Source organism: Heteronotia binoei, chromosome 21, assembly GCF_032191835.1.
Source record: "Heteronotia binoei isolate CCM8104 ecotype False Entrance Well chromosome 21, APGP_CSIRO_Hbin_v1, whole genome shotgun sequence".
Taxonomy (NCBI): Eukaryota; Metazoa; Chordata; class Lepidosauria; order Squamata; family Gekkonidae; genus Heteronotia; species Heteronotia binoei.
The window spans coordinates 85,075,057-85,088,387 of NC_083243.1; the positions used below are offsets into that span (position 1 = coordinate 85,075,057).

Here is a 13,331-nt window from a genome sequence, read left to right on the forward strand (position 1 = left end):
CATAGGCAGTATTTTCCCTAGTATATTATGTTATAGGAATGTATGGCTAGATGCTTCCTGTTGACACACTATTATATTACTATTAACTATTTCTTTGGGTCATTGCATGGGATCCTGGCAGCACAAACATTATCCTGCACAGGGCCACTCCTATTGTGTGAGCTGCACAATGTCCTCTGACACTCACACAGGTGCTTCTTCCTATTCTCAATTGCTTAGATCTGCATGAATTGGTAGCTATAGCTGTCTTTGTCCACCTCTTCGGTCTCTCACTTCCCTCACTGAGAGCAGTAACTTATGGGCTTCTATTATTTTGTGTCAACACTGAATTCTTATTAGTATTTTTTTGAATAATATGTGAGATTAGCTACTCCCCCAGGCTGGAGATATATATTATCCCCCTAAACAGACTTCATCTGGAGTCTCAGTGTTCCTTCCAAAATTGCAAAAGCACCTTATCACTTCATCAAAGATCCCTTATAGCCATTGTGTTGGTCGCTACATTAGATTTGTAGAATTTAAATTGGTAACTACTTCAGTTTAGGAGCAAGGTGCAATGAAAGGAAGGTAACATCCTTATACTCGTTATTGCATGTGGATTTGGGCACAGATTGGAAAGGGGCCGCAATCAGAGTGACACATGCCTAAGGTACCACGCTATTAGGAATGACACCATAAATAATGGTAACAGACATGCAAGTGAACAAGAAGTAAATAATAAAGCTGAGGAATAGAAGCAAAAGAAAAGGAAGGAGGACAATAGCCCTGGAAGTCTTCAATAGTATTTTGTCAATCAACACATTGATGGCTAGCACCACAAATACCTTTTAATTAAAAAAAAATCACCACGAATCAGTTCTGAAAAAGATGGAAAAGGCAACACAGGAAAAAATCTGGAATGCAGTAGGCTGAAAATGGCCTCTAGATTGTAACAGCAGCGTGAACAAAGGATGTTTGTTCCAAACTAAACAAGTTACAGCACAAGCAGCCCAATACTAGTGTTAGAAACAGATTGAATTAGTGATACCATGAACTCTCCCAGAATTTGAGAGCTGCTGCTGAATTTTATTAAAAAATGGTTTCAAGAAGTACCTCTGTAATCAAGAAAATCAGTGGGAGACCACACTTGACCCCAACTCAATGAATTTACTTCTGAAGGGTTTTTGTAATTACAAACTCTTCTTCTTTCTCTTAGAGAATCAATGGATTGCTGGCCATGGAAAAGAAGCCCTCCAGTGGTGGTGGGGGACTGTGCTAAGGAGCATCATCTTGTCCTACAGACCAATGGAGTAAGTTCAGTCCAGTTACTTGAAAGGTTCAACACAAAGTCTTCTGGATTTTAGCAATTAGTTAAGTCTAAAAATAGCTCTAAATAATTCCCCTGGGGATCATTGTGAAGTGTAATCCTACCCTGATACTTCTGCTGCCAACTGCAGATTAATAGTTCTCCACAGCATAAATTAACAGGCCAAACAGGAGGGTATTTTAAAGAAGTAGCTCTTGCCCAATATGAAGCCAAAAAGCCCCACTCCCACTTCTGTTCTACCACACCATTAGGAATGACACCCAAATTCGAACCTGTGCATCTTCATAAGTGTACCTCCCTGGGTCTTTGACATTTTGACTTGTTATCTCATAGCTGTGAGAGTCCAGGTTGATGGCACTCTGGGCCCCAGGAGCGAGGAACTCATGCCATATATCTTCCACTCTGGTTGCTACATCCAGTAATGGTTGCTTTTTGAGATCTTGGACAGCCAACCAAAACCTGTATTGAGGGAAAGGAAAAAGGAGGGGTGGGGGTGAGAGAAGATCTCAGAAATGTGGGTCAACCTGAAGCACCGAAGCAAAGATTAATCCTAGTCTTATCTCTGCTGCAACTTAAGTGAAGTGGAGCTCACCCATTTATGGCATATCAGTGGAAATTCTGGACGATTAATATTCCATCTATATTAAATGCAAATAGATCCATGTAATACACTAGCAATGAATAATATTTGAAATAACCAACACATGAAATGCTTATTATTAACTATTATTATTAGCGCTTAGGTAATAATCAGATATGAAAAATGGCACTATTTAAGGGCTAAATGAAATGTGATGCTGGAAGTCCAGGTGTGAAATCTGGCCCCAAAAAGAACTACTTGGCACTCTTCCTCCTACAACTTCTGTGACATGAAATCTTGCCCTCAGCTGTTTTAAAGTTCTGGTATGGGGGGAAACAGTCAGGCGCAATACCAGTACCTGTAATTTTTTTCTTACCAGGACTAAAAGCACTCTAGGCCAGGGGCCGCTGTGACCAGGAAAACAGTGTGGGTAAAAAAATTAACCCCTCCAACTGCAACTGCCATCCAGATTGGCCCCTCCCCATGGTTCCTTTATAGGGCCAGATAACCTGGTCCTAAAAGGCTCACTTCAGCCTTTATCTCACTTTTGGTGAATGTAGGAGAGAATTCAATACAGACATATCAAACATATACTGCAGCCAAGGTATGTTTTCCATTTGTATTAACATCTGACAAAAACAAAGTTCATTTGAGCCTCATGGGAGAAAAACTGATCAGATTGATCAGTTACATATGTCAGATTGATCAGTTACATCTGCATTTCTGATTGTAAATAAAAATGGGTTTTTATTTCAGTAGATGTGAAAGAAATGAAATGGATTTCATTTTGACACTTTTGACATTAATAAAGCTGCTCTGAGCATGCCCATCAGTAACAATTCCAGGAAAATGTAAAAGGTCTTAATCAGAAAAAAAAAGTACAACAAGATGCCACTAGAAGACTGATTAACTGTACAATCCTGAGCAGTCCATTGAAGCCAGTGGGCTTAGAAGACTGTAGCTCTGTTTAGGGATGCACTGTAGCTAGCCTAAATTTGTTTTATATTCCAAATTAACTGTTGATAGATTCTTACAAACACCTACTATGCACAAGCTGCTGTTTGTAATTACATGTGCAAGAACAACATGGGCCCTACCATGCCCTGACATGCACATCCAATTGAATCAATATATACTGTCAGGAGCTGATAACACTCCAGAGAAACCTCAGATGAGGTCTACTTTTCAATGATGTTATCAGTCTTCAACACCACATATTGATGCCACTGAATTTGTGAGCATCGATGTGGATTTGACTGTTGCCCTCACATGCATAATCAGGGGCACCCTAAGCTAAACTGTGGAAAGAAAAGCAATTTTTCTACTGTTAAAGGAAGTGCTTTGTCAGAAATTTGTACAAAGTGATAATGACATCCAGTGGGCATTTACAATAAAAACAGTTTTCACCCCCCTGGGACAACTCTAGGTAGAGATCTTTCAATGCAACAGAATCATCTTGTTATTTCTGTGCAAATGATATTATAGAAGCTGAACCATATATGCATGTACTTCACTTGCCGTGCAATTTTAAGCAGAATTGCACCCTTCTAAATCCACTGAATCTTCAGAGGTTTCTATGGTCTATGCATATTCAGGTGGTAAAGCTTTCAAAAGGACCCTGAGAAATGCAGCATGCCAAAGAACCATGCCAATTCATCAGTTCCATTTCCTCATTCTGAAATGAGAGAATAAGGATGTTTGTCCCATAACAATGTACATGTCATGGGAAAAATATATTCCCCATTTATCAAATTATGTATTCCCATTCCCAGGAATTCTCACACAACTAAAATTCTAACAAGAATACCCTGAATTTGCAAAGTTTTGTTTTTTAGCAGTTAAAATAAACCATCTACATGATGCTATTTCTAGTTCTTAACAATCTTTCAGCTCAGAGAGGCATTTAAGCCATCTGTGACAAGCTCTGGTGGGCTGTACCACAGTTGCCTTTCAAAACCTCCTGTAGATTGATTGATTGTCCAATTCTGGTTTTCCTCCTCCAAAGCCATGGCAACCAAAAAGAAAGAGCAAGGAGGATAAGCCATTCAACACAGGAAACACTGCAGTGATCAACTGTAGCGCTAACCTCTGTTGGGATCCACGGTTTTTACAGACCGATATAAGTGTTCGAAATCTTTTTTTAAAAAATCCAGTCTTATTACTTAGCCCAGGCTCTAAGTGCCATCACAAGATCTGCTGTGATGACAGAAATGTAGGACAATTAGTGCAGGATTGAATCTGTAAATGTGTACGAAAATGAGGGCCCTAAAATGAATGGTAGCCTTTTGGAGCCACCTTCTTGTGATTTTATTTATAGAGGACATGGAATGAAAACTACAATATTTCAGGCCAGTTTAAAATATAGAAAGCCCTGAGCAAACAGGACAAAGCTGCCCCATTATGACTCAGTACAGGCAGAACAGCCTGAGGAAAAGGGACGCATAGCCAGAGGAAAACATTCATCATTGCATTCTCATTCCAGACAGCCCACTGTTGTGACAGGGGCAGGCAGGACATAATGTAAACCTAAGACAACAGGCACCGCTGTGAGCGAGGATTACAGCTAGAGACAAAGAGGACACAGGTCTGAAATAAATGACTATAAGGAAAACATTTACACAGAATAAACAACATTTTGAGCTTCCTGACAAAAAAGGAAGGGTAGCTTCTAAGTTTTAATATTTAACATTAATACATTCAGTTGCACTCATCAACTAATGCTAGTTGTTATCCACACAATGATCTCCACAAAAGAAGATCTGGGCAAAAACATGTGCTCTGCTGTGTCTTCTCCTTTTATTCTGTTTCTTAGGAGGGAACTACCTGACCCAGGGGATTCATTTATTGCTTATTTTAAGATACATGAAACAAGATAATGCAGAAGTCCAGTGACACCTTAAACTCTAACAACATTTATTCCAGCATTATCTTTCAAGAGCCAGATGCTATGAAGATGAAATCATTTTCCGTATTTTTATAAGGAAAATTACAGAATGGGTGGGGGGGGGGAATTGGAAACCAATGGCCTGCCCTGAGTGGACTTAATAGATCACTCCCTCCTTGGTAGTTAGATGGCCTTAAAATGTAACCCTCACAGAGACACACATGTCATGCAAACCAGTGGAGCTAAACATATGTATATCCACACAAAGTGAATCATGATGTTGCAGAACCAGGTTTGACTTAACCTCACTCCCTTATATAATAAACACAGGTCCATGTCTCCTTAAGATTACTATACAGGATTATTTATACTCCTTTTACTTATATTTTCAGATGAGGGGTACCCATATGAGTCTGCCACCACCAAAATAATACACCTTGTGGCACCTTAAAGAACAGTGAGTTCATCATGACAACATGGTGTTTCTAGCTTACAAAGTTTTAAACTTAATTAGAGAATAACCATAAATGGAATCCTGCTCTAGTCTACTTAATGGGTTTTACTCCCAGGAAGGTATTCTTGGGATTGTACCATAAATGTAGTCTTTAAGAAGGCACAAGCCTTTTTGTAATTCTTGTGAGGATTTTTATAATCCATTAACTGTTCTTGTAAGCACACCTACCAAAAGAAGATTTTATACCGAACTATATTTTCAGGTGATGAGATCTCTAAAATGACACAATATCTATAAACTATTGACACATATGGCTTATTTCCTCAACAGAAATGTACTGATTGCCTGTGCATTTCTGAGCACATCTTTAAGTGCTCTTTTTGAACTACAGAGCCATACTGACTTGGGATCACAGTCCTTGAGGCCACCTGCTTGCATATGAAACTGCCTGATCTGCATCTGCAGCTCTGATTCAGGTCCCCTCCAAACCAGTGTTCCCTCTAAACTGAGTTAGTGTGAGCTAGCTCACAGATTTTTGTCTTAGCTCAGGAAGGATGACCCCAGAACACACTAATTTATGCAGTAGCTCACAACTTTAATGCCAGTAGCTCACAAAGTAGAATTTTTGCTCATAAGACTCTGCAGCTTAGAGGGAACATGGCTCCAGACACCATCTGAGATCAAGCATTTGTGACAGTAGAGAAGACCCTGCCAAAGATGATACCCCATCTATGGAACAGCCAAGCAGATGCATAAGGCACCATTAACTGCACTTAGACAATATCAGAATCAGGGGTTGTTTTGTAGAAAAATAGGTGGTGGAGTTCATCCAGGGATTGTTATGCAGCTGCACCTACTATTCAATGGAAAAGGTGGGAAAGAGGAGGGAGAACCATCAGAAAGGTTCAGGAGCTGTGCTCCTGTTAGCTCCTGCTGAATTAAAGGCCTGATCAAAACTCTGAATTTTATCCAGGATAAAAGGATAGATTTCAATTTCTGCTTTTTAGCTGATGTTACTCAGTTCTACCTGGCTTCATGATTTGTCAGTGTCTTAGTTATTCTGTTAGCGAATCTGATATTTGTGCTTTTATTTTTTATAATTTTGATCTCATTGAATGCTGCATTGCAGATTTTGAACTGGAAAAGTGGCCTACAAATCTTCTAAATAAATAATGATCTATCGAGTGCTGAACTTGGACCCTAGGACTGGAAGAGTTTGTAGGGAATTAAATTATATGTATCCCACATACACAATAGGCACGACCCAGTCAAAATTAAGTGTGTTTAACAGAGAACAAAGTATGTGCTTACCTTTCTCCCATGGAAATCAAGGGCTTAACTTTTGCAATTCCATACCCAATATATTTTACGAACACCTGAGCAAAGGAATAATTCACTAGCAGGGCTGCCAGCTTCTAGGGATGCTGTGAATTTCACCACAAATGCATCCTACAGACAGATGTACCATGTTTGGAGGCATCAATCAGATGAAAGTTAATCAATTGATCGGTTCCCATTGAACAGCTGCAAACACCTACTGAATTTGTTTCATTTGGGTTTTTGCAATCCTGGGCATATGAAAAGATACTGCAGATTCAAAAAGATTGGTGACCATTAGAGTCACTAAAAATTACTGAGACAAACACTGAAGGGTACAATATCACTGAAGTACACTATTTACGACTGATTTGTATGATTTGTGAATGATCTAATTATATATTAAAACAGTTGCCTGCTGGGTACAGCAGTTACATAGCAAGGATGAGCGGACATTAGTAGCACTCAATCAGGTTGTGTCTGAGTGTGTATGCATTAAATGCCAACTGAACTATATTGCACAGTTAGGAAAGAATATGGTGAAGGAATAAAAAGAAGCTAACTTTTAAACACAAACAAACAGAATGAAGAGATGCTAAACTGATCATCAAAAAATCAGATACCTATTTGAGACCGGCAAACAGGACATGAGCCAAACTGGCAGGTCTTTGAGAATCCCTACCAACTCAACCGCCAAGAGCAAAAATGTCTGATCCCTTTAATGGAGACTGAATGGGATGTCATTTACCAAGTGAGGTTATTTACCTTCATGCCATTAAAAGGTTCAGCTGCCCAGTTCCACACAGAAAATGAATAGAGCATTTTTTTTCCTTTACCAAGCTTGCTGACAAACCCACTCACTAGGACTGGGAAATGCAACAGATTGGTTGATCCTTAGAAACAAACCAGAAACTTATAAAAGGTTTGCTTTTGTTGTCCAAAAGCTGTTGCACTTTCCTTGACCTGGGATAGCAATCTATGAAAGGAACAAAGTGCAATTTATGTACTTATTATTCCCATTTGTTCTTATGCAGTACTCATAATGGCTTTATCGTTGTGTTTCTCAAGGGAGTCTCCAATCCACACAAGCCTACAGGGCCAACCTGCTCAGCCTCAGGCTCTTGTCCATTTGTGAACAGTTTGGTCCTGTCGAGGCTAAGGACATTTTCATAGGTGATACTACAAATGCCATGCTGGTGCAGAATATCTAACTTTTAGGTATTATTCACATGATAAGAGAGAACGCCATTAAAAAAACCCATGGAAATACTTATTTATGCAGTTTGCAAAACATTTCCCATGGCCTTTTTGTATCTACAAATATATCTGCAATGAAAGAAAACACCATCCAGAGCATACCCTATGTACAATGAGAGAGAAATTTTGCTCTAGAATGGAGAAAGGTAGAGATTCCAGACTACCAAACTGTTATATCCATATAATGGGGCTTGTGGTTTTGTATTTCACGTTATCCCTTAAAGACTAAAAACAAAGCTTGTTTAGCATTACTTTAAGTGCCACATACTCCACTGTCACTTGTGAACACCAGTGAATGAAAACAGTTCTCCAAACAGTAGTTTAGGCAACTCTGTTGTATCCTGCAGCCTTCCCAGTGTCCACGGGATATGATACTAGTCTCTGCATTAGACAAAGAAAGCCACAGAGATGTTCAGGATGTTCTGAACTGAAATTTAGCGTAGATATGTACCTATAGAGTACCTGCACCCTCTAGTGGTCATGAGATTATAGACACTGCTACTGAAGTAAAAGTAATCCTAGCTTCTTCTGCCCTCTTTTTTTCTGTAGTACACCTCACAAACCAGGTGACACTAGGATATCACCACAGCTTCCTGCAGTGTCATCACTATATACAATAGCCATTTCCTATACTGAAACGGATGAGGAGCCCCATGGCGCAGAGTGGTAAAGCTGCAGTATTGCAGTCCAAGCTTTCTTCTCATGACCTGCATTCGATCCCAGTGGATTCAGGTAGTCAACTCAAGGTTAACTCAGCCTTCCATCCTTCCGAGGTCAGTAAAATGAGTACTCAGCTTGCTGGGGGGAGTGGAGATGACTGGGGAAGGCAATGGCAAACCACCCCATAGTCTGTCATGAAAATGTTATGAAAGCCACGTAACCCCGAAGTTGGAAATGACTGGTGCTTGCACCTTTGCCTTTATACTGTAACTGAGGTACCCCAGTTGGTACAATGTTATTTCACATTCAGCAATTGCCCAGTGGTGTAACTAGTCATTTCTACAACCTGCCGAAGCTTCCAAATTTTTGCTTTCACATGCAGGAACAAATTCAAAAGCATCATCATCCTACTTGGATTTTGGAAGTAATATTTATGCAGAAAATGTGCATTAAAAGCATAAAACCCAGAGTCATCCTTGTATTAAAGATCAGAGTGTACTGTGGCTAGTGATTAATAAAATCTGCACTGAATCAACAATGCTTGCTTACCTTCAATGATACTGCTGTTGAAATCATAAATCCTCAGAACTCAGACTGACTTCTGTCACTTGTAGCTGTACTTGCCTCTAACTCACTCCCCCCTAATAGCAGTATTCAGTGACTGAATATGCTAGTGTTGCAATGATCTCCAACGTGGTGCCCACTGATACTTTTTCTGATACTCACCAAATGTTTTTAGAAAGTGAGCATGGCAATTGATTGACTTTGCAGATTTTTTTTTCCTTTGGCAGCAGCTGCCACCACAACTCAACACAAGGATCTTTATTGTGTGCCTGAAGGTAAACTTCTGTGGCTATTTTGGCGCTGACTCCACCTCCTGTTGCAGTCATTTAATGGCTGCACCTACCATGCTGCGTCAGAACTACAAAGGTGTCCATAGGCTGAAAAAGATTGGAAACCCCTGCTGTACTGCTGTAGGTAGGATGGCAGCTTGGCCGTCTGCTCTCAACAAACCTCCCTGCTTCTTAGCCACTGTAGTGTAAGTAGAATGAAGATGTGCAAACTTTGGTGCACTTCAGTTACAGTATAAGAAATGCATGCTACAGCTGGGTCCTGATGCCATGGGACTCCCCCTCACAGCAATCCTCCATTTTGGATCCCTGTACACTTGCACATTATAGCATGGGTCTAGCAATGAAAAATGCAGTCTGGATCAAACTGATAGCAAAATTACAATGAGTCATGCAAGGCATGAAAGGAATGCCAAAGCAAATCCTCCATTAATCATGCACAAACCATATCTGGTAGGAGTCAATCAAAGGGTCTTTCCCCCAATGACCTAAGGCACTGTTTCCCATTTGCAGGGCTGGGACCTGGTACTGGGCCACAGAAACCTCACTACCGGGTCATAAGAAAAGCCAAAGCTAGCCCCACCCTCAGCAAAGCATGATCTCTGTTCTGCTTCCTTCCTTCCACCATCTCTCTGTTGTGCAGAGAAAAGCTAGCCTTGAAGACTGACACAGGCTGCAAAGCCTGAGCTCCGTTTGGCTTCCTTCCTTCCCCCATCTCTGTGTTGTGCAGAGAGGAGCTAGGCTGCCTCTCCTTCCTTCTCCCCCTCTCCCAGAGTTTGAGAGAAAAGCTGGCGTCCAATGGCACTTTAGATCCATGAAGTGTTCTTCAAGGTATGAGCTTTCATGTGCCTTGCAGTATGTTCTTTTGGGGAGATTTCCTGGGAGGCCTGGGCGGCAAAGAAGGGGTGTGTGTTTTTTTCAGCTGGGAGGGGCAGGGAGTGGGCATTCCAGTAGCTATTTTTTTTACCAAACGACCCCTGGGCAGAATTGTTGCTGGCTGGGGTAATCTGATGGTGAGTAAGGCTTCTCCCCCCCTTGTCCCCCCTTCTTTCTTTTTCCATCTGCAAGGGATGCTCTGTCTGTAATCTTGGTGCTGGGGGTGGGGGAAGCAACAGTGGGAGGGCTTCTAGTGCCCTGACCCCACTAGTGGACATTCTGGTGCTTTTTGGGCATTGTATGAGAGAATTTTGGACTGGATGGTCCACTGGTCTGATCCAAAATGGCTTCTCTTACGTTCCTATGTTCTTTCCTTCCATGTCTTTCTTTTCCTTTCCTTTCCTTTCCTTCCATTTCATCCTTTCCCTTTCTTTCTTTCCTTCCATTTTTACTGGATGAAACTTTTCTGTGTATCATACTGTTGTTGCAGACATAGGAGCTCTGTCAATGAAAAATTGGCACCCCCAGTTGTAGCCAGCTGGCCTTTCTATGAGATTTCTGTGTGAGTGAGTGAGAGTTAGAGGTGTGGGGCAGAAAGAGATTATTGGAGATTACTGCTGTATATCTCAACAGCACTGGAAGTGATGGTACTATGAACTTAGCACCATACTACTGGTCCTGCTTTTAATAGCTGTCTGACACCAAAATTAAACTCCTCCTGTAGATATTAAAAAGGATGAAAGAAGTTCACTGGCTAAATATCTGCACAACAGGTTGCTTTTAAAGGCATGGGAAACACAGCCAGTAAAAAGCTGCAAGCTCCTCATAAATATCCTTTTTGGGATAATTGCAGAAAAGCTTGTATGAATTTTATATAACTTGAAATTAATTCCTTAATTGCAGTACAATTCTGTGATACCTTTCACAGCAATTTCCCAGTGTTTTAGTCAAGGAAAAGTATGAAAGATAGCTGTCAAAAGATTTTCTTGAAACCAAGCAAGCTTGGTTGTAACTTGAGAAAGGGTTTCAGTAGTAGCAGCTGAAGGAAGGGCCTACTAAATGTGTCAGCATATTTTGAGGTACAGCAGCTGCCAGGGCCCAGTGTGGGCATTCCTGATGGCAATGGCAACAGCACTTCCAACTGCATACACTGGCCAGTGCTGTTGAGGAAGGGGTGTGTAGGTGGTACAGGCAATTGAACATGGGCATTAGGAGTGCTTGCAAGCTGGAGGAGAACACACAAACTGATAGGTGCATGCAGGTGTGAGGGTGGATCCTGGGAATGTATGAAAAAGTTGCAGACCATCCACTTTCCACCCCCATTTTAGCTCAGCATGAGTTTCAGAGGTATTTTTCTGAAAACGAAGTTACTTCAGATGAAGAGGCAGCTTTGGGGGAGTGCCCTGGAAGTGACATCACAGGAAAAGGTGGAGTTTTGGTTTTGGTGGAGTTTTGGTTCAGTGTGCCCTGGAAATGACATCACTTGGCCCTTGATCTGGAAGTGACAGCACGGGAAATGACATAATTCCTGTCTCCCGGCTCCACCCCCAAAGTCTCCTGGCTCCACCCCTGAATTTTAGTGGGCCACAAAGGAAAAGTGTAAAAATAACCAGGCCACGGGAAAGAAAAGTTTGGTAAACCCTGATCGAAGGGGTTTCCTCCCTGCTAATCTTGCCTTAATAATGACTCATGTAACTGAGACAATGAGCATTAGGCAGCCCCAGCTATTTCCTCCCTCCATACACAACTCCATCATGTAAAATACTTAATCATCCATACTTGCCTATTTAACTAAACTCTCGAGTCTTCCTAAAGGAACACTCCTCCTTTATACTTTTACCTTTTACGCTCCCCTCCCCAATGCACACAAACAAAAAACCCTTTTCAAATTAGCTATTTCCAGAAAGATGGATCACTTCTGCATTCCAATGCCAACACTTTCTTCATCCTCAATCTTAGTAAAAATGTATGAAAAGTTATCCCTCACTCTATCCAATTTGTTAGGGATCCCAGTCTGCTACCCCAGCTGTACAGCTGGCTTCTCTATTTTTCCATCCCATTCTGCTGTGCCTCTCCAGGGGTGCCCAGACATCTTCAGGAAGCAGGCCTGTATGTCATTGATTCTCCCCCTTTTTTTCTGCCTTAGTAGCAGGTAGTTTGTTAGGGAAAGGGTTTAAACTGAGTTTGTATTTCACATATGTAGTAATTTCCTTTCTGTAAGGAATTCTGAAATTACTACACATATGTAGTAATTTCCTTTCCCCCTTATTTTTATTTACCTGATTTCATTTGGTTCTTTTTCTGGTAATTCAGTAACTTTATTTTCTTGTTTAAGAACGTTATTCCCCTTCCTTTAAATAATAATAATAATACCCCACAATACACATGTTTTTTTCTTTGCTAGCAGAAGTATGCTTTTGCTAGCTACAGGGCCTGCATGTGTATTGGAAATTTGGGAAGCAGTCCTGAGATATTGTCATTGGCAGCTTTAGCATGCTGAATTCAACTATCTCAAATTAAGTGAGTAATAATTCTAATAAAACCCCTTTATTTCCTAATTTATTTTCTAATTTATTTCCTAAATTTTCTAATTTTCCTTTGTGCAAATCCTCTTTTCTAGCACTAGCTGTTAAATTCTCCCCTTTTGTATTTGCCAATCCCTTCTCTCTTCCACATTCACACATGCTTTATTTCAAGATCTATCTTGTTCTTATGCTTGCTTGTTTGTTTACAAGAAGTAATTCTAATTGTGACATTTTACTGATTTCTCTGGTGGGAGTAACTATTCAAAAACCTTGACAGATGGAGAAACTGGAGACAGCTGGTATGATTCTTCCCCAGGCCTGGCCTTAGGCATTCTGTGACCAGAGGCAAAATACTGAAATAACTTCATCCTTCCACAAGATTCTCAACCTCTGAGACCAATCATAGTCCTTCTGGTCCTAGGGGCTGCTGACTTTCAAGGAAACTTTCTTTCACGCAGTGCAAGTGTAATCCTCCATCCTTTTGCTAAACTTGTCCACTTACCTCTGCTCTTTCAGTATCATCTGCTGTTTTATGAGCACTGTTACTTCTGATCCAGCATCATCTTAACTAGGTGCTGGGTTCAGTGGACTGCATAACAGCATGCTCTAGTTCTGCTAACA

The 13,331-nt window shown here is 40.8% G+C and overlaps 1 protein-coding gene across 6 annotated transcripts in view; it reads right to left on the reverse strand.

Moving 5' to 3' along the window:
- Nucleotides 1-13,331, reverse strand: part of RGS6 (regulator of G protein signaling 6) — a 413,592-nt gene that overhangs the window by 50,883 nt on the left and 349,378 nt on the right. For 3 of the 6 annotated variants that reach the window (XR_009556626.1, XR_009556627.1, XM_060262315.1), the window contains exon 15: nucleotides 1,601-1,765. Coding sequence is in view for 4 of the 6 variants with exons in the window: in XM_060262315.1 (XP_060118298.1) it covers nucleotides 1,601-1,765 (165 nt within the window). In the remaining 2 variants the exon portion in view is untranslated. Of the gene's footprint in view, nucleotides 1-1,578; nucleotides 1,766-13,331 lie in introns of all 6 variants that reach the window. The other 3 variants (XM_060262314.1, XM_060262313.1, XM_060262312.1) reach the window with 1 other exon arrangement.